The sequence below is a fragment of the Pyrus communis genome, chromosome 7 (assembly GCF_963583255.1).
Source record: "Pyrus communis chromosome 7, drPyrComm1.1, whole genome shotgun sequence".
NCBI classification, from domain to species: Eukaryota; Viridiplantae; Streptophyta; class Magnoliopsida; order Rosales; family Rosaceae; genus Pyrus; species Pyrus communis.
The window spans coordinates 17516527-17540478 of record NC_084809.1 but is presented as its reverse complement, the minus strand read 5'-3'; the positions used below and the strand labels follow the sequence as shown (position 1 = coordinate 17540478).

The 23952-nt window shown below is 37.5% G+C and overlaps 1 protein-coding gene and 1 long non-coding RNA gene across 5 annotated transcripts; one reads left to right on the top strand and one right to left on the bottom strand.

The window, feature by feature from the left end:
• Positions 1 to 367: 367 nt before the first annotated feature.
• Positions 368 to 2655, bottom strand: LOC137738904 (uncharacterized). The gene is made up of 3 exons (XR_011069070.1): positions 2599 to 2655; positions 1270 to 1336; positions 368 to 421 (listed from the first exon to the last, which is right to left on the bottom strand). It is a non-coding gene; the product is annotated as an uncharacterized lncRNA (long non-coding RNA).
• A 12291-nt stretch (positions 2656 to 14946) lies between these two features.
• LOC137739118 (DEAD-box ATP-dependent RNA helicase 15-like) lies at positions 14947 to 21336 on the top strand. 4 transcript variants are annotated; one of them, XM_068478612.1, is made up of 11 exons: positions 14947 to 15088; positions 15207 to 15323; positions 16283 to 16383; positions 17073 to 17245; positions 17435 to 17666; positions 17779 to 17897; positions 18042 to 18098; positions 18187 to 18371; positions 20306 to 20450; positions 20581 to 20664; positions 20801 to 21083. In XM_068478612.1, the coding sequence occupies exons 2-11, from the start codon at positions 15208 to 15210 to the stop codon at positions 20885 to 20887; spliced, it is 1299 nt and encodes a 432-aa protein (XP_068334713.1). In that variant the 5' UTR covers positions 14947 to 15088; position 15207; the 3' UTR covers positions 20888 to 21083. The 4 variants fall into 4 exon arrangements, 2 of the variants coding, with proteins under 2 accessions (XP_068334713.1, XP_068334714.1); XM_068478613.1 differs by lacking the exon at positions 14947 to 15088 and adding an exon at positions 21115 to 21336 and having other exon boundaries at positions 15286 to 15323; positions 16944 to 17245; positions 20801 to 20864; XR_011069085.1 differs by lacking the exons at positions 20581 to 20664; positions 20801 to 21083 and adding an exon at positions 19529 to 20217 and having other exon boundaries at positions 20306 to 20441.
• Positions 21337 to 23952: the final 2616 nt, after the last annotated feature.

Sequence of the window (23952 nt, the reverse complement as noted above, 5' to 3'; positions counted from 1 at the left end):
GAAAAATGATTTTTCAACTGTAAAATGTTGTTTACAAGAGCGCACAATCATCGCAATTACTATTATTGACAATTAAGAATTGGCAAAAATACACACAAAAACATATTTGTGATGGTCAAGAGTCGTTGGAATTATACATTTTCGTTGATCCAACTTCGTCAACAAAAAATAAAAAGATACAAATACAATTTTTTGAATTTAATAATATTTTCAATGCCAATTTTTATTGAAAGAATTGTTTTATAATAATAATCATATATTCAACAACATATACAAAAAAATCAATGTAAAAATTTTACAAGTACTTGTTACAATCCTAGGATATGTCTTATAACGCTAATTTTTCATGTCCACTTTAACCAACTGTCAAGGAGTTCGAATGTAGTGCTACGAACATTGATCCACAATTATTATCTTTATTCTGCCAAAAAAAAAAAAAAAGGACAACTTATATCAAGCACAATGTAATTGTCAATTGGTAAGAAACCCAAACAATGAAAATCAGAAAATAAACATAAGCTCTAATGAAGAGCCTTGCATAATTTTAGCTCAAGGTGTGAGCATAGCAAATATGACATCCCACATCGCTCAGGGGAGTGATCCTTAAATGTATATTCTCATCCCTACCTAGCACGAGGTTTTTTGGGAGCTCATTGACTTCGGGTTCCGTAGGAACTCCGAAGTTAAGCGAGAAGGGAGCTAAAGCAATCCCATGATGGGTGACCCACTGGGAAGTTGCTCGTGAGTTCCCAAAAACAAAACCGTGAGAGAATGGTAAGCCCAAAGCAGACAATATCGTGCTACGGTGGTAGAGCGGGCCCAGGAAGTGATCCGCCCCGGGTCGGGCTGTGACAAATTGGTATCAGAGCCAATCCCTAGCCGGAAATGTGCCGACGAGGACGTCGGGCCCCTAAGGGGGTGGATTGTGACATCCCACATCGCCCAGGGGAGTGATCCTTAAATGTATATTCTCATCCCTACCTAGCACGAGGCCTTTTGGGAGCTCACTGGCTTCGGGTTCCGTAGGAACTCCGAAGTTAAGCGAAAAGGGGGCTAGAGCAATCCCATGATGGGTGACTCACTGAGAAGTTGCTCGTGAGTTCCCAAAAACAAAACCGTAAGAGAATGGTAAGCCCAAAGCGGACAATATCGTGTTATGGTGGTAGAGCGGGCCCGGGAAGTGATCCGCCTCGGGTCGGGATGTGACAGCAACCACCAATCTATACCATAAATAATGCCAATGAGTAGTTGAAGTGAAATTAAACATACCTCCAATACATTCTTTAATTTTTCTCGTACCACCCAAGATCAGAGGATGCTCATAAATCCAAAAAATCTAAAAAATACAAAGAAAGTAGAATTATATGCACAGTTTAACAATTTCAGGATTATAAGGACAACTAAATCACATAAACTGAACCATAATCACAAGTTCACAGAGAAGTATATGTCAAATAACAAGTTCACAAAGAAGTTAAACTGAACCACACACATGCTGAGATCCAAAACCAACCACAAAGCTAGAATCAGGCCCGGCCCAGGCCCAGTTTAGGCAAGGCGATCGTCCAGGGCCCAAAAAAATTGGGGGCACCAAAATTATTAGGGTAGTATATTCATATATGCTTTTATAAGAGTATAAATTTATAAAATTTGGTTTAATGACAAAGAAATTTAACCATAACTGGTGATTTTGTTGTTTAAAATGAATGAGGAGATCTTAGGTTCAAAACACCATTTGTGCTTATTACATTCCAATTTTTACAAATTTCTTTTCATAACAGTATAAATTTATAAAATTTGGCTAAATGATTAAGAAGTTTAATTAGAAGCAATGGTTTTTTTGTTTAAAATTAACAAAAGGTCCTAAGTTTGAAATGCCACGTGCATGTATATTTTTTTCAATTTTTACAATTTTTTGTTTGGTTGTTAATTTATTTACTAGCTAGTAGTTATGTGGGTTGCTATTTTTAAATATCAATTCCAATTCAAGTCTAATCTTCAGCAAAGAGTAATGCGTAGACTCAATTTCTAGACCAAATTTGCAAATAATATTACGTGTCATCAAAAGGTTTAATTTAGTGTCCATTCATTACTTATACATATCCTTAAAGACGCAAAAACATTAATATTTTTTTAGTCTTATATTGACGAGGTTAGTAAATAAGAAAAAATAACTCACGATTTATACAAACACTTTAAAAGTTCAGATGGAAAACAAAACTCATAATCTATCTACTTGGAAGCCCGAAGTTTTGTAGTTTCCTTCTCTTGATACAAGATAAATTAATTATTCCGTGTTTCTAAATTATTGAGTTTGAAGTATTTTTCTAAATATAATTTTATCGATGTCTTACATGTGAAAACAAATATTTTTTTTTTTAAATGAAATGCGGGCACATTTTTTAACGTCGCCCCGGACCTCAAAAATCTTTGGACCGGCCTTGGCTAGAATGGCACATGCAGAACAATGTTTACACGGATCTGTTAAACAAGGAAAATCAGCACAGTCAAATTGGAATTATTACGTTTCTTAGGCGTACTAACAACCTGAACATGTACAAGGTAATGGGAAAGATCAATGAAACGGAATATTCGTACCTTTACATTTCTGAATTTCAGTGGCATAATCTAGCAGTTTTTTCATGCCATTCAAGCTTTCTAATGAAAAGCAAATTCCGTTATAATAGGTAAAGACAAGAACAGTTAGCGACAGAATACTTGCCATATAACAAAGAAATATTCAGCAGAACAATAGAACTTGGTAACAGATCAAAACTAAAGTGTGTTTAATAGTTTTTTTCTCTACAAAAATATGATGGTAAAGTACATGTGTTAAATTAGTAGTGAGGATATTGTATACGGTAGGAAAAAAAAGAAGCGTCACAAAAAACTTTACCTCTAAACTGCAAACAAAACAGAAGCATCCTAGAAAAATAATTTCATCCTGCAAGTTCACAGCAAAAAGAAAAATACTAAAAAATAAAAAGCAATTAGAGGCAAGTACCAGCAAATTTAAAACCAAATTTATAAAGAAAAATGATAAAAATATGAAAAACATTCAACCTTAGAATGTGATTCTCAACACTATCAATCTCTTTTTGCACATACACACAACCAATGAACACAAACACACACAACCAAACTCTACTTTAAATAATATAACTGACCCAACCTTCCTTAGACCAACTCCAATGGTGAGCTAAAAGCCAAATTACCCCCCAAAATTTCCCCCCAAACCCACTCCAACCCAAGGTGAAATTTTGAGCTAAATGCTAAATGCTAAACCAATGCCAAATTCCCCCCGAAATTTAGCCCAGAAATCAGGGTGGACTCTACCCAATATTTATCGGAATTTAAATTTTTTTGGATTAAAATGTTCATAAAATTAATTTACGATAGTCTACATATTTATTTTAAAAAAAAAAAATTTAATTTAACAAAAAAAAAAAGCCTAAGTTCATTATTTAATAATTCCGGGCTAAAATTTTAGGGTAGAACGGTTGGAGTAAAAAAGCTGTTTTTGGGCTAAAAGCTAAATTTTTCGGGCTAAAAAATTTGACTTTTAGCCCACCCATTGGAGATGGTCTTAATGAGCAATAAAAATCTGATCCTTTATTCTGTTTAGAAAAATTGAGTTACTGTTCAATATTCGAAAGAGTATGGTGTGTAATGCGAGTAAATCACCCATTTGATGGAACACAATTCTGTGGTTACCTATGAAATCCAAGTAATTCACAGTGAACATGTTTTGCTCAGGATCAGTGTTGTTGGAGAATCCCAAATGGATAGAACCCCATCCCATTGCACATACACAACCCCACAAAAATTGAAAAAAAAAATAACTTGGAATGCAAGAAAGGCATGAAAAATCTAGAAACCCCACCTCCACCCACAAACCCCGAAAAGACCCAGAAAATTTTTCTAGTCGTTAATTTCCATTTGACAAAATCAAGAAAAAATTTCTAAAGCCCAATTACATAAATCACAAATTTAAAACAGATTTTAACATGCAATAGGAATAGAAGGTACCTGAGGTGATGAGGAATCGTTTGATCCTTGGCCCGAAAGCTACATCGGTTGGGCGGTGGAGGATCCGATTCGAGTAGATGCAGAAATCGTCGAGAAGCTATTGGGCAGACTTCAGAAACCTGGACCGCTTCAGTATCGATGCGTAGCAGGTGAACAGCCCAGAGAAACAAAGCTTTACGAAATGCCATCATACTGGAGAAAATCTGAGAAGAGGGAAAGAGAAAACTTCACCCATTTGAGGAGGCCATGGATTGCGACAGAGCGATGGAGAGAGAAGCTGCTGCGAGAGATTTTGAGAAATGAAGGATGGAGGCTAGGGTTTTGTCTCTGAAAGAGGAAAGGCAAAGAAGTTCTGAGAGATAAATGAAGAGGAAGAGAGAGCGCTAAACGGCGTTGTTTGGAAATACAGTTCAGTTTTTGGGCACCATGCCAAAATTTTGGCAGGCCGCCGAAAACACTTCTATGATTTAATTACTGGATTTAATTCAACGGTAAGAATTTAATCTCACATATGTAAGATTAAATCTTATGGCTATTATTGTAGTTAATATTTTAATAATTTTTTAATTAATGTAGAAGTACAAAAAAATACATAAACGCTCGTAATATCAAGCTCGATAACTTTTGTAAAGAGGTCAGTTCTGAAATTTGTCACAATAATCTCATAAACCATAGATTAAAATTTAACTATTGATTGATATTTACGTCTATCTACTATAATCTCATACGCATTTTACAAAATTAGCTTCAACGATCTAACCGTCAAACTTGTTTGTATATGCTCCAAGATCGCATACGTAAAAAATCGTAAAAAACAAACATTCGGATATTAGGTAATGGAACGAAACCTTTCAACGGTTATAAACGAAAACTCACGATTTAACGTTTATTTTCACTCCGATTTTGATGATTTTTCATAAATACACTCCTCAATCCTATAAGAGTATGATGAAAGAATTCGATCTTCAATTTAAAATATTTGCACTAGTGGATACCACAAAATATTATGTTCTACTTAATAGAAGTATAAAATAAACTCTAATTGTTTGTTGAATCTATTGTTTTGAAGGAATACACATTCAACAAAACTAGTTTCAATGATTCAACCGCCAAATTTGTTTGGATATGCTCCAAGATCGCATACGTAAAAAATTGCAAAAAAATGACATTCAGATATTAGGTAACGGAACGAAACCTTTCGACATTTATAAACAAAAACTCACTATTTAACCGTTATTTTAACTCTAATTTTGCTGATTTTTTACAACTACACTCCTCAAACCTATAAGAGTACGATGAACGAATTCGATCTTCAATTTAAAATATTTGCACTAGTGGATACCACAAACTATTATGTTTTACTTAATGGAAGTATAAAATAAACTCCAAGTGTTTGTTGAATCTATCGTTTGAAGGGATACACATTCTAAAAAACTAGTTTCAACAATTCAACCATCAAACTTGTTTGTATATGCTCCAAGATTGCATACGTTAAAAATCGCAAAAAACTAACATTCAGATATTAGGTAACGGGACGAAATCTTTTGACGGTTATAAACGAAAAATCACGATTTAAAGATTATTTTAACTCCAATTTTGCTGATTTTTTACAACTACACTCCTCAACCCTATAAGAGCACGACGAACAAATTCAATCTTCAATTTAAAATATTTGCACTAATGGATAGTACTATTTTAATACAGTTTTGTGTATTTTCCATATGTATTCCAAATTATATGATCTATTTATTGTAGAATTTAAATTAAGCATCAAACTTATTTCAAGAATATTCCAACGACACATGTGACCATTGGTAAATAATTGATTCTAACAAAACCATATGCCTTTAAAATTTATTTTGACAAAGAAAAAATATAATTACTTCCAACAACAACTAATCACCCTCGAAATTATAAAAGCATTAATAAGAGGACTTTTTTCCCCTCAAAAATATAAAAACATTACCAAGAGGACTTTTTTTCCCTAAAAAATACTAAATCAATTTCGTCAACATGAGTAAACCTTCGGAAATAACAATTATATTTCCGATAAGAACTTTACTCGTCGTTTATACATCTAGTGCCAATTCTTCCTGCCAAACAAAAGTGCATTTCCGACGAAACTTGAGACTTTTTCCGATGACATTATGTGTGTTGGTAATAAAAATTTGTTTCATATCATGTTACCAACGACCCATATTTTATGGTCGCAAAATGTGCTTTTTATGACGGTTTTTTGGGGCCCTCGGAAAATCTTCGTCGGTAATGACTACTTTTTTTGTGGTGGAAAGCCATTAATGTTATAGATCTCTTCCTATCCTCTTTTGTTGCATAGTTCACTTTCAACATTTCCATCAACCAAGCATTGATATTTGTCACTAAACATCTATCAATCTTGTAGCCACGCAGACCTCCAAACCAAACCGGCTCCACCCATGGGCACATAAGGAGCATGTTCTCCATAGTCTCCTCATATTCAGTACAAATTGGGCATGCTGTTGATAGAGCACACTTCTTCTTGAATAAATTTGCCTGCGTTGCAATTACCCCTTTCGCTACTCTCCAAATAAAATTCCTAATTTTTGGCGAGGCCTCAAGACTCCAAATCCCCTTCCACACTAACAGATCCGTCATGCACGAAGAAGACGGCCGCTGATTCTGGCTCCTCCTTTTCTTGCTTCGGATCCATTTGTATGTTAACTTCACAGAGAAATTTCCTTTCTTTTCCATTGGCCATATCAGTCTGTCATTAGATTCAGAATCTCCTACATTTGTTGCTTCAATTGCCAAACACTCCTCCTTCGAAATTAAATTCCAAATAGAGTTTAAGCACCAACTTCTAGTGTCCCCCTTGAATAATTGATGTCACATTCTGATTTTTATCAACACACACTCCATCAACAGGATTCAGATGTCCATTTGTAATCTTCGGCAACCATTTATCAACCTACAGCTTGGTTTGATGTCCGTTCACAACCTCCTAATGGGCACCTTCCCTAAGTATCTCCTTACCTTCCAATAAGCTTGACCAAATCCAAGATGCTCGCCCACCTTTTATTGCCTCCAAAAACGAAGTATGAGGAAAATATCTCGCCTTCAGCACTTTAGCCCATAGAGTATCAGGTTCATGAATAAGTCTCAAACACTGCTTTGCTAGTAGGGCAAGATTGAAATCTTTTAGATTTCTAATACCCATTCCCCCCTCACCTTTAGCATATCCCATTTCTTCCCAGCAAATCCAATGTATTCTTCTTTCCTTCTCATTCCGGCCCCACCAAAATTTTGCAAGTGCTGCATCAATTTCTTTGCATAACTTATCAAGAAATTTAAGGACAGACATAGGATAAGCCGAGACTGCTTGTGCCACTGCCTTGATTAAGATTTATCTGCCAGCCTGAGAGAGAAAATGCTGCTTCCAACCTTGAATCTTCTTCAAAATCCTTTCTTTAACATACCCAAAAGTTTCATTTTTTGAGCGTCCCCACAGAGCCGAAACACCCAAATATCGACCAAGATCAACAACTTTATGCATACCCAAAATCCCACACAATTCCTCCCGGATCATCCGTGGTGTATTGGCTCCAAAATGCACAATTGACTTTTGTAAATTAACTTCTTGCCCAGACGCTTTACAATAAGCATCAAGAATCTTGACCACTTTTTGACAGTTACTTCTTGTTGCTTTTAGAAAAATCAATGTATCATCTGCAAATAATAAATGAGAGAGACAAGGCCCATTAGCACAAATCTTCACCCCTTCAATGTATCCCATATCAGAGGCCTTTCTCAGTAACGAAGATACTTCATTCACAATAAGAAAAAGATATGGCAAGAAGGGATCACCTTGCCTTAACCCTCGGGATGGTTTGAACCTCCTCCTAGGTTGGCCATTAATTAATACTAAAAACTCCGTAGTTGTAACACAGCTCATCACCAGATCCACCCATTTACTGTCAAAACCTATTTTCACCATTACTGCCATAAGGAAATCTCATTCAATCCGATCATAAGCTTTATTCATGTCCAATTTGATTCCAAGCTCAAAATTCTTCTTCGCCTTTCTAAGCTTTAAGAAATGGAAGATTTCATGAGCTATAATAATATTATCTTGAATTTGCCTACCTTCCACAAAGGCATTTTGACTTATAGAGATTATATTCGCAAGTAAAGGTTTTAGTCTATTAGCCGAATTTTTTAAAGAACTTTATAAGAATAGTTACACAAACTGATTGGGCAGAAATGGCTTACCAACTTTGGATTTTGAATTTTGGGAATTAGCACAATATTCGTTGAGTTGAGCTTTCATGGGTTTGTTCTTCCATTCATAAAATCAACTGCCATCCCCTTCTCTCGCAAAATAATATCCCAAAACGAATGATAGAACACGCCTTGAAATCCATCAAGGCCTGGAGCTTTCAAAGTGCCCATTTGAAAAACTACATCTTTAATTTCCTCTTCCTCAATATTTCTGTTGAGAATCTCATTCATATCCGATGTAACAATCATGCTAACACAATCAAGAATATCTCCCCAATCACGTTGTCCGCCAATAGAGAAAAGTTTCAGGAAGTGATCCTCCACCGCTCTTCTTACCCTTGTTTGATTATCTGCCCAATGGCCCTCACTATTACAAATCTTTACAATTCTGTTCTATCTCGTCGTTGTATAGTTGAATGATGAAAAAAGGCAGTGTTGGCGTCTCCCGCTTGTAGCCACCTTATACGAGATCTTTGTTGCCAGAATAATTCCTCCTGCTTTTCTAATTTATTGATTTTTTCTGTGATGTCCTTTATCTCCTCCACATTATGCTCCCACTTGATTTGCAAACTCCCAAGTTTCTCATTAAGCATATTAATCTTGTCTTCTTTCCCTAAATTTCCCCTTACTTCACTCCTTCAAATTGCACTTACATATCTTTAGCTTCCTCAGCCAAGTGTTCAACCAATCTCCTTCCATTTGATTACTCCAGCTTTTCTAGACCACTTCCTTACATGCTTCTTTTTTAACCCAGAAAGCCTCAAATCGAAACAGTCGTTGTCCCCTTGCCATCATCTACTCCGTGTTTACAATTAAAGGGCAATGATCAGAACCTCTTACCATGCCATAAACCACTGTCGTGTTAGGCCATTGAAGTTGCCACATGCCATTGACTAAACAACGATCAAGTCTCTCTTGTATAAGTCCATTATTTCTTGTTCCTCTCCACGTAAGCCTTGGGCCGCTAAAACCTAAATCAATGAAGTCCATTATTTCTATGAATTCCTACAAAAATTTGGATCTGATACATGATCCCTTCTTTGCTACAGCTTTCTCATGCTCCCACATTAGTTCGTTCAAATCTCCCCCACAAAACCAAGCCATGTTTGTAGGTTCCAACACCTCCATCGCCCACTTCCAAAATCTCCATTTTTCTTCTTTATAAGGGGTTCCATACAGCCATTTACCTTGAAACCAATCATATTCTCCCATAATACGCATTCTTGTATGTATCATATTATTTGTGGAAAACAAAACATTCACCTTTATTGGATCGTTCCACCACAGACATAGTCCTTCAGCAATCCCAATCGATGGAACATCGAAGTCTTGTCTGAAACCCATCATCCTCCTAACACATTCCATTATATGGCTTTTCATTTTTTTTTCCAAAAGAAAAACCATAGAGGGTCTATATTTACGTATATACCCATGTAGGGCTCGAACTACCGTGTCTGACCTAAGACCACGGCAGCTCCAAAGTATGTATATCATGGCGACCTTACGGTTGTTTCAGGCCAGCCCCCACCGCCTTCACTATTCATCCCAATATCAACCTGTCTGACATGAACCTCATGAAGATTCTCCTCTTCATTTATATTCCTTTCCCTTTCAAGTATCCTTCTTGTATGCTCAATCCTGCAGTTCTCCCCCCTTCTGCCCCTTCTTCACCTCCTTGACGAGCATCATGCGCTCCCATTCTTCTTCCTTGTAGGTGACTGGTAAGTAATGATCCCTATGCTCTCAATTTTCCTTTTTAATCCTAACCTACCAAATACAGTTTCAAGGGTTTTCACTGTTTCTTGCACAACTTGAATACTTTGCTCTACCTGCACATTATAAATTTCAGTTGAATTATTTCGGCTATTAAAAGTAATTATCGCTGGCTACTCTCCATAACTTGAAAGTCTAGATGGCCCAACTTCTATAGTTGATGATCCACTGTCTCTTACCTCCTCAATTCTCACCCCTCTATTCTGGGTTTGATTCCGAAGCCCAAACACCTGCCACATATGGCTTGTAGCATAAGCACTCCCCATTATCATTTACTGCGGCCCATATGGAAATTCACTATCAAGCATCACTTGGTAGGGTCCTATTTCCTCTCCTACGTGCATCACACCTTCGGAGACATTTCTAGAACCCAAATTCGTATCTTGCATCCTTATCTCTCTCCTGCCCATGTATGGGCCTGCTCCATTCCTGTACTTCCACTTTCACCTTCACTCTAGTGTGTATAACCACCCGCTACCTGCTGTGTTGTTCTTCTTCTCTCCTTAATGGTTCCTGCATGTCTTCTTTCCCCTTGATACGTCACCACTGGTCTTGGATTATCCTAAACATCCCTTATCATCTTAGCCTTGGTCCATTCCCCATAGCTAGCTGGTCTTCCTCTATTTGGTCTATAAGAACACAGACTCCATATTGACATGGCCAATTCTTCCACATAAATAGCAAAAATCTTGGAGATGCACGTATCGAGATTCAATCCACGTATCCTTATCCCTCGTCTTAGGCAGCCAACAGCCAACAACTAACGGATTTTTGGTATTAACCATTATCCTTACCGTTAAAAAGCCTCTTGCATAAGCCAAATCTTCCAATTCCAGGAACTCGCCAACTTCACCTACCAGCTTTCTTGCATTTTCCTCCGCACATAAAAAACGAGGGGATTCCTTTCATCTGAACCCAAAATGGCACCATTTCCACTTGTACTTCTTTCAAAGCTAAATCATTTGGTCATTTTTAACAAAGAAGTTTTGTTTCATTACAGCCCATGGAGCTTGATCCAAGATTCTTATTGCCATCTCATCATCTCTTACCATAATGACATACGTATTTTCCTTTACCCAGTTTATCTAAGCTTCACCATACTCCCTCCATGAACTTCACAAAATATTTTTGGCACCCCATTTATTCAGTTGTTGATCTGCCATCACCTATTAGCGTGACACGATTTTCCATACTTGAAATCTCTAAAGACCCCTCAAGATGAACCACCAAATACTCCACTTCCGTTTGGGCCATCGTTGCCCAATTCCTACTTCTGTAAACTTTGGTAATATCTAAATTAACTAGAATAGATTTCCATAGCAACACACCGTTAGTAATATGTTGATGGTTGACTCTTAACACACGATTGACAGACAAAACAGTGAAAAAGGAAGACTCCCACAACGAGGAGAAAGACTCTCACAATAGAGAGAGAAAACTCTCATAGCCGAGAGAAACCACTATCCAATAGTCATGTCATTTTTTAATTCACCTTAAATAAATAAAAAAAATTCTCAGCTGCCATCCACATCCCTCTCACCGATTGCCTGCCATGGCGATCGTCTTTTCCGATATCCATGCTCATGGATCATTCTAATTTCAGAAGAATTAATCCTCCAAATCTTAAAACCCTTACACCTTAACCCTACGATTCTCTCTCTCTCTCTCTCTCTCTCTCTCTCTCTCTCTCTCTCTCTCTCTCAACATAACAATGGTAGAAATCAGCACCTAACTTGAAAAAGGCAAAGTGGTCTAACATGAATTTGATTTGTGTTGCATAATTGATTCTTCTAATAAGGATTATTTTGGGTTGATGGCTGTATGATTTTGGGTATGTCGATTGGGCGCTCACGACCATTCAATTTCTATTGTAGCACTGTTGTCTGATGCTTGTTAACCAGATTGCCTGGGCTGGTTCATCCCATCTGATACCTAAATCCAGACGCAGCTGCTACTTTTATTGGTACGAAGGGAAGACGGAATTACCAATCCCGCACTTTTGGACAGGATTGTTAAGACCATGTTAATGATGCCCCTAGTCCACGCAAGTCCCGGCTAACATCCTATGTCCACCAAACATAGCTCACTAGTCCCACTTAAGCCGATCCTATCTAAGAAGGTCCAAGAGCAACTCCACCCTTAAAAAAATACATTGGCATCCAACCAATTTAATCCACTCACTGAACAGTGATAGACTCCGATGAACAGTAATTGGCTTAATGCATTTTCACCTCTAAAAAATGTGTTGGCACAAACGATCTACATCCTTACAAAATGCACTGACACCCAACCTATTTCAAATATTATTAATTTTTTTATAAAATAATAAATAAAAAAATTTAGTTTTAATTTCGGATAGCATTTTTAACCAATCTTGTCACGCCCCGTGTCATTATTTGTTTACAATAATTTAGCCAAGTTTTCAATCATATTTTCAACTAAAAAAAGTATATGAAAGCTTTGCTTGAAAGTGTTGGAAATATTGAAATCTGGAATAAGGTGGAAGATGATGGTTATGTATTTATAGAAAAAAAATAATAAATTTTTTCTGTGTTTTAAACAATTTTTAATAATTTTTATTAATTGAATTAATCTTGACCATTGGATTTGAAAAAGATTCAAATCCAACAACTCAAATGTGGACACGTGGCCAACAATCATAATTCTGACCGTTTGGTTTTTTTTTTTTCTTTCCTTTTTTTGGACGAAAATCGTGGACCGTTGATCTTGGGATCGAACAGCCCAGAATGCGCCACTTCACTAGCCCTTGGGTTCGAATTTCAAATTTTTTTATTGTTGGAAATCCAATGGTCCAGAAAACTAGCCATTGGAAATCAAATGGCTCATAACGAGTCACGTGGCCACTCACGGGTTACAAATTGGTGCGTTGCAACGGCGGGCCCCATCACCTTTTTTTGTCTGGAATGCTCACCCACTCACCCGTGTTTCCCACACGCCTAGTGCAAAAAAAATTTAAACTGCCCTGTGACGTCATGCTGACGCCAACATGACGTCACATAGACCGTCCCTTGGCTCAGCGCATTCGGGGCCGCCCTAGAGATTGGCTTGGGCTGGGTGCTAGCCTATTAGGCTGGGCTGGAGGAGTTTTGGGGTGTGCGGGGCCATTTTGTGCTTTGAGCCGGCCTACCCCTCAAGGGTGGAGCTACTCTAACAAACGCGTCCTAAGTGCCAATTCAAACACAACTCAATGAATCAAGAAAAAGGAATTAACATCATCTTTTAATTTATGTGTTCCAACAATTATGTGTGCATTTATATATTATGTCATAAACTTATTTAAATTCATCTATGTTCCTTTCTAGCGTTAGATTCTAATCTACCGTCCGATCAATTTTTAACGTCTTTTAGAATTTTGAACATAGATGATGTGCATGAGTTAAATTATTCTCTCTAAAAGGTGGAAAACGTGCTTGCTAAAATATCTCTAATTTCCCTTTGGGAAATTTTATTTAAACCTATGTAACTTATTTCTACACTCAACTTACTTTTTGCATCCATTTGATTTTTAACTAAACTATTAATATCTCTTTAAACCCTAATTTACTACCTAATATACCTCATAAACCCAATTCAATATGTGGATTTATTTTCACTCATTTGATTTTTAACTCTATCTTTATGCCATTTGGAAATGGACACTGAGAATTGGAATGTGAATTCAGCCATGGCTGACAACAAGACTGACACTTCTATAGATGTTGACAAAAACCATGTATCACCATCTTTCTCTATGTGGCCTCTGTTTCATGAGCATATGTGTCTGCTACCATACATTTTCATAGGAATCTTTCTATAGGCTTTATGGGTGCATGGAGCACTAGTAATCAAATTGGGTTTGTTCGAAAACATTACTGTTTGGTGATAGCTTGTGTATTGTGGCGAGGAAAGGAGAGGTAAGAACAGTTGTAAGGCTGCGCGAGACAGGTGCGGCAATCAATGGAAGAGACCTACATGGGTGGACTGCTCTCCATAAAGTCTGTTTCAAAGGGAAGATAGAAGTCATTCGAATGCTACTTGAAAATGATGTGGATATGGATGCTAAAGATGAGGATGGATACATCGTCTTACACTGTGCAGCGAAGTCGGAACATGCGGATGTGATCGAGATGTTGGTAAAGAAGGGAGCTGACGCTAAAGCTCGAACTAACAAAGGTGTGACTGCACTGCAGATTGCTGAGTCTTTGCACTACGTTGGGATTACTAGGATACTAATTCATAGAGGTGCAGCAAAAAACAATAGTAATATGGCACATATCTTGACCTAAGCCTCAGTTTCATTTGGGAAAAAAAATCTATGGGACTAGAGGAGGAGATCATCAAAGGAGGAATGAAGAAGAAGAAATCAAGTCGAGCTAGAGCTCTTCATGGGAGCTTCGATTGTTTGATGCCATTGGCTGTTGTTTAGCTAGTAAAGCTGGAACTAATATTGTTGCATTGGTATTTTGATGAACGTAGGATAAATTGAAGGATTCAAAACTTCAAAATCACCATCCATTAATAAAAAAACTTGTTTTTTCTCTATGAGAGCTATTAGAGTTTTAACTAGAATGAACATAGGATAAACAAAAAGTAATCATATAGGTTTAATTATAGTGTTTGAGTTTATTGATAAATTTGAGTTTTATTATTAATTTCATTTTGTACTTAATAGTAATTATGCAATAAAGTAAAATTGAGAATTAACATTTAAAATTTAAGTTTGATGTAAAAATAAGTTACATGATTTAAATAAAATTCCCTTTTCCCTTTTTGTTTTTTCTATCGCAATTACGTCCAACCGTGAGGGTTTTTTCGTCCACTCACTATCCCCCGCACTCCTATATCTTCTCCACTCCCTTCGAACCCAAAACCCTAGATCCAGGGGTTTCCTCCCATTTCCCCCATTCTTCCCCCAAGCCATTTTCAATTTCTTCTATTTCTTTTTTCCAAAATTTTCAGAGGCCTCGGCAATCGCAGTTATCACTCTCTCCCTCTCCCTCTCCCTCTCCTGCTGAGTGGAAGCTTAAAGGTAAGCAATTCGAAAACCCTATAGGAGCTGTTGAGTTTGTTCTTGGAGTTTCTGATTTCGCAATTGTTGGTGAAGCGTGTTCGGTCAAAGTCTAATTTTGTTATGTGTGTGTGTATAGAATGGGTGATGTCAGAGACAACGATGGGTACGAAGAGGAGCTCGTGGACTACGAAGAGGAGGACCAGAACGCCCCCAACTCCGTTTCCGCCAAGCCCTCTGGTGATACCGTCAAAAAGTTAGTTCTTCAGTTTACCTTCTTTTTTTTTTTTTTTTTTTTTTTTTTGTAATTTGTTTTTACTAAATTTTAGTATAAAATTCACCTGAAAATATCTCCAATCAATTGGGTTCCTCGCTTTATATATGTATAGATAGAAGTTGTACTATTTTTAATTTTATTGGTATAATGTTAGGGAAACCAAATTTGCAAACTAAATTATGTGTCACCAATAGAAAATAAAATAAGCACATTAATCAGCACTGAAGATATAATTCAATCATCAACAACCATATCATTTGGTTTACACAGTTTGGTGTCCATGAATGTATTTTTTTAATTTAAATTTTAGTTACCCTTGGTTTTTTGTTCCCTGTCGGTTTGTTCTTTAATTATTGGTATTGTTTGCATGTTTGTTTGGCCACTGTGAAACTGATGAAAAAAAGTATATAAAGTGTGGGTTCCCTCGGTTCATTAAATTTTTCAGAAAACAATTGTTAGTATTTTTACTTGGGGTTTCTTGAGCTTTTTATCTTATGTGTTTTACGATGCTTTAATCAACTGAATAAGGTTTACATTGTGAATAAGCATGAGATGTAGCAGCCCAAGTGTAGTTATCTAATAATTGCATGTACTATTAAAAGAAATTAGACCAGAAAGTTGACCTTCCTGTGGGCATTATTGTGGTTAGTGTGGGCAAAGCATGATGCTGTATTGATTTAATGAAAGCTGCATTTTTCTTAATTTCTTAGTGGAGGAGACAGCTGACCCCACTTAGTGGGAGACGGCTTTGTTGTTGTTGTTGTTTTGGAGGATAATGCTTCTATGGGCGTATCTCTTTCTTATGGCTGGATACAAATTTGTTATTATGTGCTGCACGTCAAGCTAATCTATAGTTCATATTTTGAGATGATCTAATGTTATTTTGGTTTTAATTCCCATAATCTCTTCTTTCTAACCTTTTATATAATATGGTTCAGGGGATATGTTGGCATCCATAGTTCAGGATTCAGAGACTTCCTATTGAAGCCGGAGCTTCTTCGAGCAATTGTGGATTCTGGATTCGAACATCCTTCAGAAGGCAAATTCTACACTTTGTTTTCATTATATATTGTTGGTTATTCTTAAACTAAATGTCAAGCGGTGTTAAGACTTTTGATACCTTTTGTTGGGAAAAGATTGTCACATAATAATATATTATTACATCTCATTTCTGTATTCCTGGTTACAAAGTAAATGACCGTGAGTTCTTGCCATGCCACATGAGTGTACTCTATAGACTCTGAATTACTTTTAACTTGTGAATTTAGTTGGTCTGATATGGAATAGCGTCAATATATCAGTTATTTGGATGAGTTTCAGTAAATTTAAAATTTCAATAAAGCTGTTGATGTCAAGTATCTGATTATTCATCTTAAATTTTCAAATGCCTGATGTCTTTGCTCCATTGTTTTAACCTGGTAGATTAGATGTGCCGTAGCAATTGCTAATGTAAACGTGCAATTTACAATTAGAGATCTGAACACTTTCTCGTCAACTTACTTCCATTACATGGAATGTGAGAATGGAAGGATTGTTGTTGTTGTTTAAGCATCTTCCATGTTTGACTGTTTCTGAGTTTTGTATTTTTTCTCTGTCCAGGTAATCACTAATTCCATATTCATGATCTCGGCAACAAAACTGGTTTAGTAAACCTTTCCATTAAAAGGAACTGGAAGGCCATTTATACTTACTGAGGTTTCGTCCGGTACGATTTTTTTGCTTCATCAGTTCAACATGAGTGCATCCCTCAAGCTATCTTAGGAATGGATGTTATTTGTCAAGCAAAATCTGGGATGGGAAAAACTGCCGTCTTTGTTCTATCAACCCTTCAGCAAATAGATCCAGTACCTGGTCAGGTTGCTGCTCTTATTCTTTGCCACACGAGAGAATTGGCTTACCAGGTATGTTCTGTGAATTTCAGTCTAGAGAGCTCTAATTTCGAACTATTACAATGATAATCTCTGTGTTATGCATACATGTACGTGTGTGATGCATGCATATATGTTGGATATGTTGCAAGTAATGTTTGTGTCATACATTTCTATGTTCATTTTTTGTTTCATGAACTAACCTTGTGTTTCCCGGTACAGATTTGTCATGAATTTGAGAGGTTCAGTACTTATTTGCCAGACCTGAAGGTTGCAGTTTTCTATGGAGGAGTCAATATCAAGGTTCACAAAGATTTGCTAAAAAACGAATGTCCTCACATTGTTGTTGGTACACCTGGGAGAGTATTAGCTTTGGCAAGAGACAAAGAGCTTGGACTGAAGAATGTCAGACATTTTATTCTTGATGAATGTGATAAGATGCTTGAGTCACTTGGTAAGTGTTTTACGGCTAATTTTGTTGAAAGGGCATTTCCCATAATTTCACTTTGGGAAAACTTATTTTTATTTTGTTTTATTTATTTTTCCATTTGTTCTATCTATTTCAGACATGAGAAGAGATGTGCAGGAGATCTTTAAGTTGACTCCTCATGACAAGCAGGTGATGATGTTTTCAGCAACACTAAGCAAGGAAATCCGCCCTGTTTGCAAGAAGTTTATGCAAGATGTAATGTTCACTTAATCCTTTACATGAATAATAAAACTTTATCTATACTGCTTCTTGGTCTGACGACATTTTGCATATTATGGGGTATTGGAGGCCCAAAAATTGTGTTTTAATTCAACTTGTGATCTTGTTTGTTCGTTGTAGCCCATGGAAATCTATGTAGATGATGAGGCCAAATTGACTCTTCATGGTCTCGTACAGGTAGGTCTAACATGTGAATCTGATTGATGAGTTTTTGTGTTGTTGGTTAACTGTTTCTTGCTTGCTCACCCTGTTGCTCTCTCTGCAGCACTACATCAAATTGAGTGAGCCTGAGAAAAACCGCAAATTGACTGACCTCCTTGATGCATTGGATTTCAACCAAGTTGTTATTTTTGTAAAAAGTGTAAGCAGAGCAGCTGAGCTGAACAAGCTACTTGCTGATTGTAACTTCCCCTCCATCTGCATTCACTCTGGAATGCCGCAGGAAGAAAGGTATGCCTTCCATCATTTTGGGTTACATTGGATGTGCAGGTGTCAAGCTCTTTTTTATATTATTGAAAACCAGTTGCTACAATTCATCATAAAGGTTTAGTATTCACTCTTTTTCTTCCTGCTGGCTAGTCATAAGAACATCCAGGAAAATATGCTTATCTATCTTATATATGAGAATTATATAACGTTCAAAAATAATTAAAACAAAGACAAAAGATGCTTATCTATCTTGTATATGAAAAAAAGATAATATTAAAACAAAAAGTGAACAGAAAAGGTAACAAATGCCAGAAATAGTGGGGTCAGTTTAAACTTTAAAGTTTAAAGAGAAATATAAAGACAACTCAAAATGTTTCAGATTTTGGCAACTTAAAAAAACAAAGGATGCCCAGTCAAACGCTTCAGGTGCGCATTGACCACATCTAGGTGAGTTTAAGCCTACTCCCGCCAGGCAGAGGCGTTTTCATGGTCGCCCCTCCTCTGAAGCCGCCTGCACATTTTCACCTACAACTACCGTTGAATAGATTAGTCAGGATCTCCCGTACGTATAATCAATTCTATAAATATTATAGTGACCAGTCCTTCAAATAATAGCTTCATCTGACCTACCTCAGTAATTAATCAACCTACTTTTGTTGTTAGACTCTCCAATCTATTAGCATCCATCAATTATGGTTCCTGTGATTATCCACTAGGTCTCTACTTGATACACTTGGCTTTGGAGGATGATATGTGTCAGTGACAAAGGGAAGCATTTGAAGGAAGTAATTGCATTGTTTTAGCAAAAATATATATGGGATATCCTATTTATCCTTTTCCTATTTCTCCAGTAATTGTTGCATATGGGATGCTTAGCACCTAGTAATGTCAATGATTCTGATTTTAGAAAATTGAAAATGGACAAAAAAGAGCCATTTTTTCTTGGTTTTTTTCCTTATGAAAAATTGGGAAACATTTTCGTGGTCTAGAAAATGGTTATGAATGTTGTGTTATCCTTTGGTCTTCTTTTTTTACTTTTTTCATTACCACATGATTGGAGGGTGTTTTCTTGTTGCTTAGTTGTTTCTGAATTGTATTTTTTTTTCCGCTTGTTTTCTTTTGTTTGTGCATTAGAAGATATTCAGATGAAGTTGTAAAATGTTCAGTTTGGAGTGCAGATGGCTAGACTTCAAGGTACCGTTTGGTACGTGGGATGTGACGGAACATAGTGGGACGGGATGCACTTGTCCCACGTTTGGTGCGCCAATTTACCTAGGATACGTTGTCCTGTGGAACGGATTTTAGTCAATTTTTTGTGCCACCCTCCCCCCTCGGAACGACTTGTTCCAGCCCATGGAACACAAAATCATAACTTTTTGGACAACAATACCCCTCCTTTTTTCATTAATTTCACTATCTACCCTCTCTCTCGTAGCCTCCCTCTCTTCTACCCTCCCTCTCTCTTGTAGCCTCCTCCTCCACCATAAATCCAGCATCCCAAGCTAACCCAATCCCAATAAACCCATCTGAACCCAACCCCACTTTCCTCCCACTGCCTCCCTCCTCCCTGCTAGTCCCATGATGAGACCGTTGCCCTCCGCTGCGAAAACCTCAAGACCACCCACTCACAGGACGTGGCTGACGCCATCGCTCGAGGGATGGGACGGCGAGGATTAGGTGAAAGATGTGAGGGATGATGTTGAACTCGTCGACGGTGGCTCAGGTAAGGTCGGAATGGATGGGTACGATTGTCATTTAATCCTTTGTTCCATTCCGACCTGAGCGCACACCAAACGTAGCATGGAACCTCCATTCCATTCTGTTCCATCCCGTTCAATCCCATTTCGTCCCGTCTACGTACCAAATGGTACCCAAGTGACACTTTGTTTCTTCTTATCTTTCTTGACCCGTGTGAGATTTAGCTTCATGTGATTTTGCATGGTTTCTGTTTGCAGGCTAAAACGTTACAAGAATTTCAAGGAGGGGCTTTCAAGAATTCTTGTGGCAACGGATTTAGTAGGAAGGGGAATTGACATCGAGCGTGTTAACATTGTTATCAATTATGACATGCCTGATTCTGCTGACACCTACTTACACAGGGTATTGTTTCGTTTGCACATCTGTGTTAACAGTTTTATTACTTGCTTATGTAAATTGGTGGGCGTACTCACTGTCCTTGATCTCTGGCAAATTTCTGTGTTTCTTGTACTGGGTTTTCCTTCCCTCACAGGTTGGCAGAGCTGGTAGGTTTGGTACCAAGGGCCTAGCAATTACATTTGTCTCTTCCGCATCTGATTCTGATGTTCTTAATCAGGTAACTAGCATGTGTACGCATGTATATATATCACACACACACATGCATATATGTATATATGGAAAACGTATTTCAACACGAGTAATATTTCTTCTGCTTCTGCTAGTCTTCTCTTAATCCAAATTGATTGTTCCAGGTCCAGTCAAGGTTTGAGGTGGATATAAAGGAGCTTCCGGAGCAAATTGATACTTCTACTTACAGTAAGATATCATTTTTTTCATAAATTGCATATATTTTGCTGATTCAATCATGTTGGTGGATTTCTTTCAAAATTAATTCTTCAATCTTGATGATGTCTTGTGGCTGTCTTGCCATCTGCTAGATGTGTTTTATGTTTTTTGGAGCAGCGAGGGGATGTGTGTTTACCGGGTTTAAGGGATTGCATAGGGTGTCTTTGTAAATTGGGGTATAAAGTCTGATACAGATATACTCACATATCTCTTTATGCAGTGCAAGCGTAATCATTATCCAAAAGGAACCCTGCAAAATTCAAAGGACGATGGACTGCGGGATCCAGTGACCTCTGGTTCAGTTAGTAGCATTTTGTTTTGAATGTAAACTAATTAATTATTACAGAAGAGGATTAGGATGCTTTTGTTATAGGGAGAATCTGTACGATTGAGCTTTACATGAATTGTTTATGATAATGTGATGATAGTATTATTAACTTAAGATTTCTTTCTCTAAAATTTAGGCTCAATTCGTTTCCTGTATTTTGTTTGATGGATAAAATGATTTTAGTATTTTTGGATCTTCTTGTTAATTGCACTTGACCTCTAAACAATTTGAAGTCAATAATTTGTTCGTGGTAATCTCCGAAAGAAAGTATACGTAGAACTTCCCCTCGGCACTGCTATCGCTTTTGAAATGGGTGTAAACTGCGAACATGATATGGACGGTTCACTCCTTGAATAAATTCCTGAAATGCCGAAAGGGCAACTTCTATTACAAGGAAAATTAATGAAAAAGGTTTGAAAACTTTTAAGTTTTAATGATAAGGACAAAATAAAGGGAAAAGTGAATAGTATCAGGATTGATTTTTTAGTGTAAAAATGTGGTTTTTCATTAAAGTGAACAGTACCGTGGGCTTTTTATTAAAACTTCTTTTATCATATTTGTTGATGATATGATAGTAACAGGTGATGATAAAAAAAAGGTACATCTAGGGGTGGGTAAACGGGTAGAGGAACTGCAGGTTGGGGCGGGTAATGTAGGTTGGGGGCGGGGCGCTGTCAAATATGGGGTGGGTCGGGTCCTAATCCTTAGAAAAACGAGGCCTCGGACCGATCCGTTTCTAATAATAATGAACAGTCGAGATTAAATGATACCCTATCATCTAATCTCAATCGTTAATTCCTACCCTAGTCGACGTCCCGTGTGTCCAGTTTCACTTCCAGATTCAGTCACTCACTCCAATCTCCATCGTCTTCTCGAACTATCTCTCCTCTCTCCTACCTAAGCGCCAACGCTTGCTTGTGAACTTGCAAGGTAGCTGATCTGGGTCGCCAGAGCTTTGGCGAGGTTGAAGATGTTCTGCTGGACGGCTTCTGCGCAGGCCATGAGGCCATGGACGAGTCAGACTCCGTTTTCCTGTGAGTCGAAAATGAGGGCTAGGCAGGTTGATGATGACTCAATGGTGGCGGGGAGGGAGATTGGTTGTTGTGGAATGGAGGAGGTGGCGGGGCGGTTGAAGAGGAGTTCGGAGGGAGAAGACCCGGATGAGGATTTGAGACGATTTGGCTCCCACGACAGAGAATCGAGGCGGGTTTGGGTGAACACAGCATTTCCGAGGATAGATTTGAAGTTGTAGTAGCTGCAAGAAGAGTGTAAAAGGCGAAGAGGTTGGTAGTGATGATAGAGAAGACCCAGAAAGTATGGTGTTTAATCAGAGCTTCTGCTTTTGCTTTTCCATTGTCTTCCTCTTCCTTTTTCTAGGTCTTCTTACTTCTTCTTCCTCTCTAACTGTCATTTCAGGTACTGCCAAATTTAACATCTAAAATTCTATATATGTATTTATATGTTGTATATTGTTGGGTTTTGATTCAAATAAGCTTTAGCTTCAACAAAGCTCTGAACTTTTTGATTTATGTATGTGTGGCTGTAGATGGTGTCTGAATCTCAGGCTTCTATTAGCCTGCACTTGCTGCAGGCCAAGAAAGGTTATTTCCTTCACACCCTTTTCTAGAGGGTTTTAATTTAATTTGATGAAGGAATAGAGCTGATTCTAACCCTAGATAATTTCTAGATCTTCTCTGCAGAATCCAGTAAGCTTCAGTGATGTCAAAGATCTGGAGGATGAGAGACAGAGCAAGTCCCAGAGGCGATCCAAACCGAGAAAAAAAAGAAAAAAAGAAAGAAAGAGGACCCGTGGACCCGTCTCGAACAGACCCATTTCAAACGGGTTGGGTTAGGTTCGGTTTCAGTGATGAGATTTGTAATATCCGGCCCGGCCCAACCCATTTCCTTTTTAAGCGGGTCCGGTCTGATCCCTTCAAATTTGGGCTCGGCTCGGGCCGTGCCTACCCCTAGGTACATCTCCTTCAAATGCGGACTTTTATTATATTTCCTGAAATGCCGAAAGGGCGACTTTTATTAATCTTATTTACACCGCCTAATATAGCTTATGTTGTAAGGTTTATGAGTTAGTTCATGCACAGTACTAGTGATTCATATGGATGTGACTTGTATTATGAGATATTTCAAGTCTGCTCTTGCCTCTTGGTAAAGGTTAGGTGTTTTCTAAGTTTATTCACTTGGATGTTGAAGGGTATACTGATCCAAACTAGGTTGGATCAACCACTGATAGGCATTTCACATCTACTCATATGAGGTAATTTTGTCACTTAGAGATGTAAGAAATAGAAAGTGGTAGCTAGATTGAGTGTCGAAACCAGATTTTGTCCTATGCTACACGGTGTTTGTGAATTTTTTAGTTCGAGAAGTTGAGATACCAAAGTTGCTTTTCAGTTTACTAAGGTTGTTTTGTATATTCCAACTTGTTTGACAAGTTGAACATGCGTGTCATCTTTGCTCCAACATGAGAGGAGTGAATGAGCCTCATCTATTTTATCTATAATTGATATTAATCACAAAAATGATGATAATTATCAAATCATTGATATCATAGAAATCTGGCAACCCAACTAGTAAATAACTATATTGTTGTGGCCTATATTTAACTGACAGGGAGAGGGGGCCGATGGCACGAAGAAAATATAGAGAGAGATGTGTTTGTAGGGTTGTGTAGAGGATTTGTTATTCCCCCTATGTAGGGCCTTTATTTATAGT

Bases quoted from the DNA above. Each gene is read 5' to 3' on its own strand.
- LOC137739118 (XM_068478612.1), top strand. From the start codon at position 15,208: ATGGGTGATGTCAGAGACAACGATGGGTACGAAGAGGAGCTCGTGGAC. The intron at 15,324-16,282 runs GTTAGTTCTTCA...AATATGGTTCAG, and splicing joins TCTGGTGATACCGTCAAAAA to GGGATATGTTGGCATCCATA. The intron at 20,451-20,580 runs GTATTGTTTCGT...CTTCCCTCACAG, and splicing joins CTGACACCTACTTACACAGG to GTTGGCAGAGCTGGTAGGTT.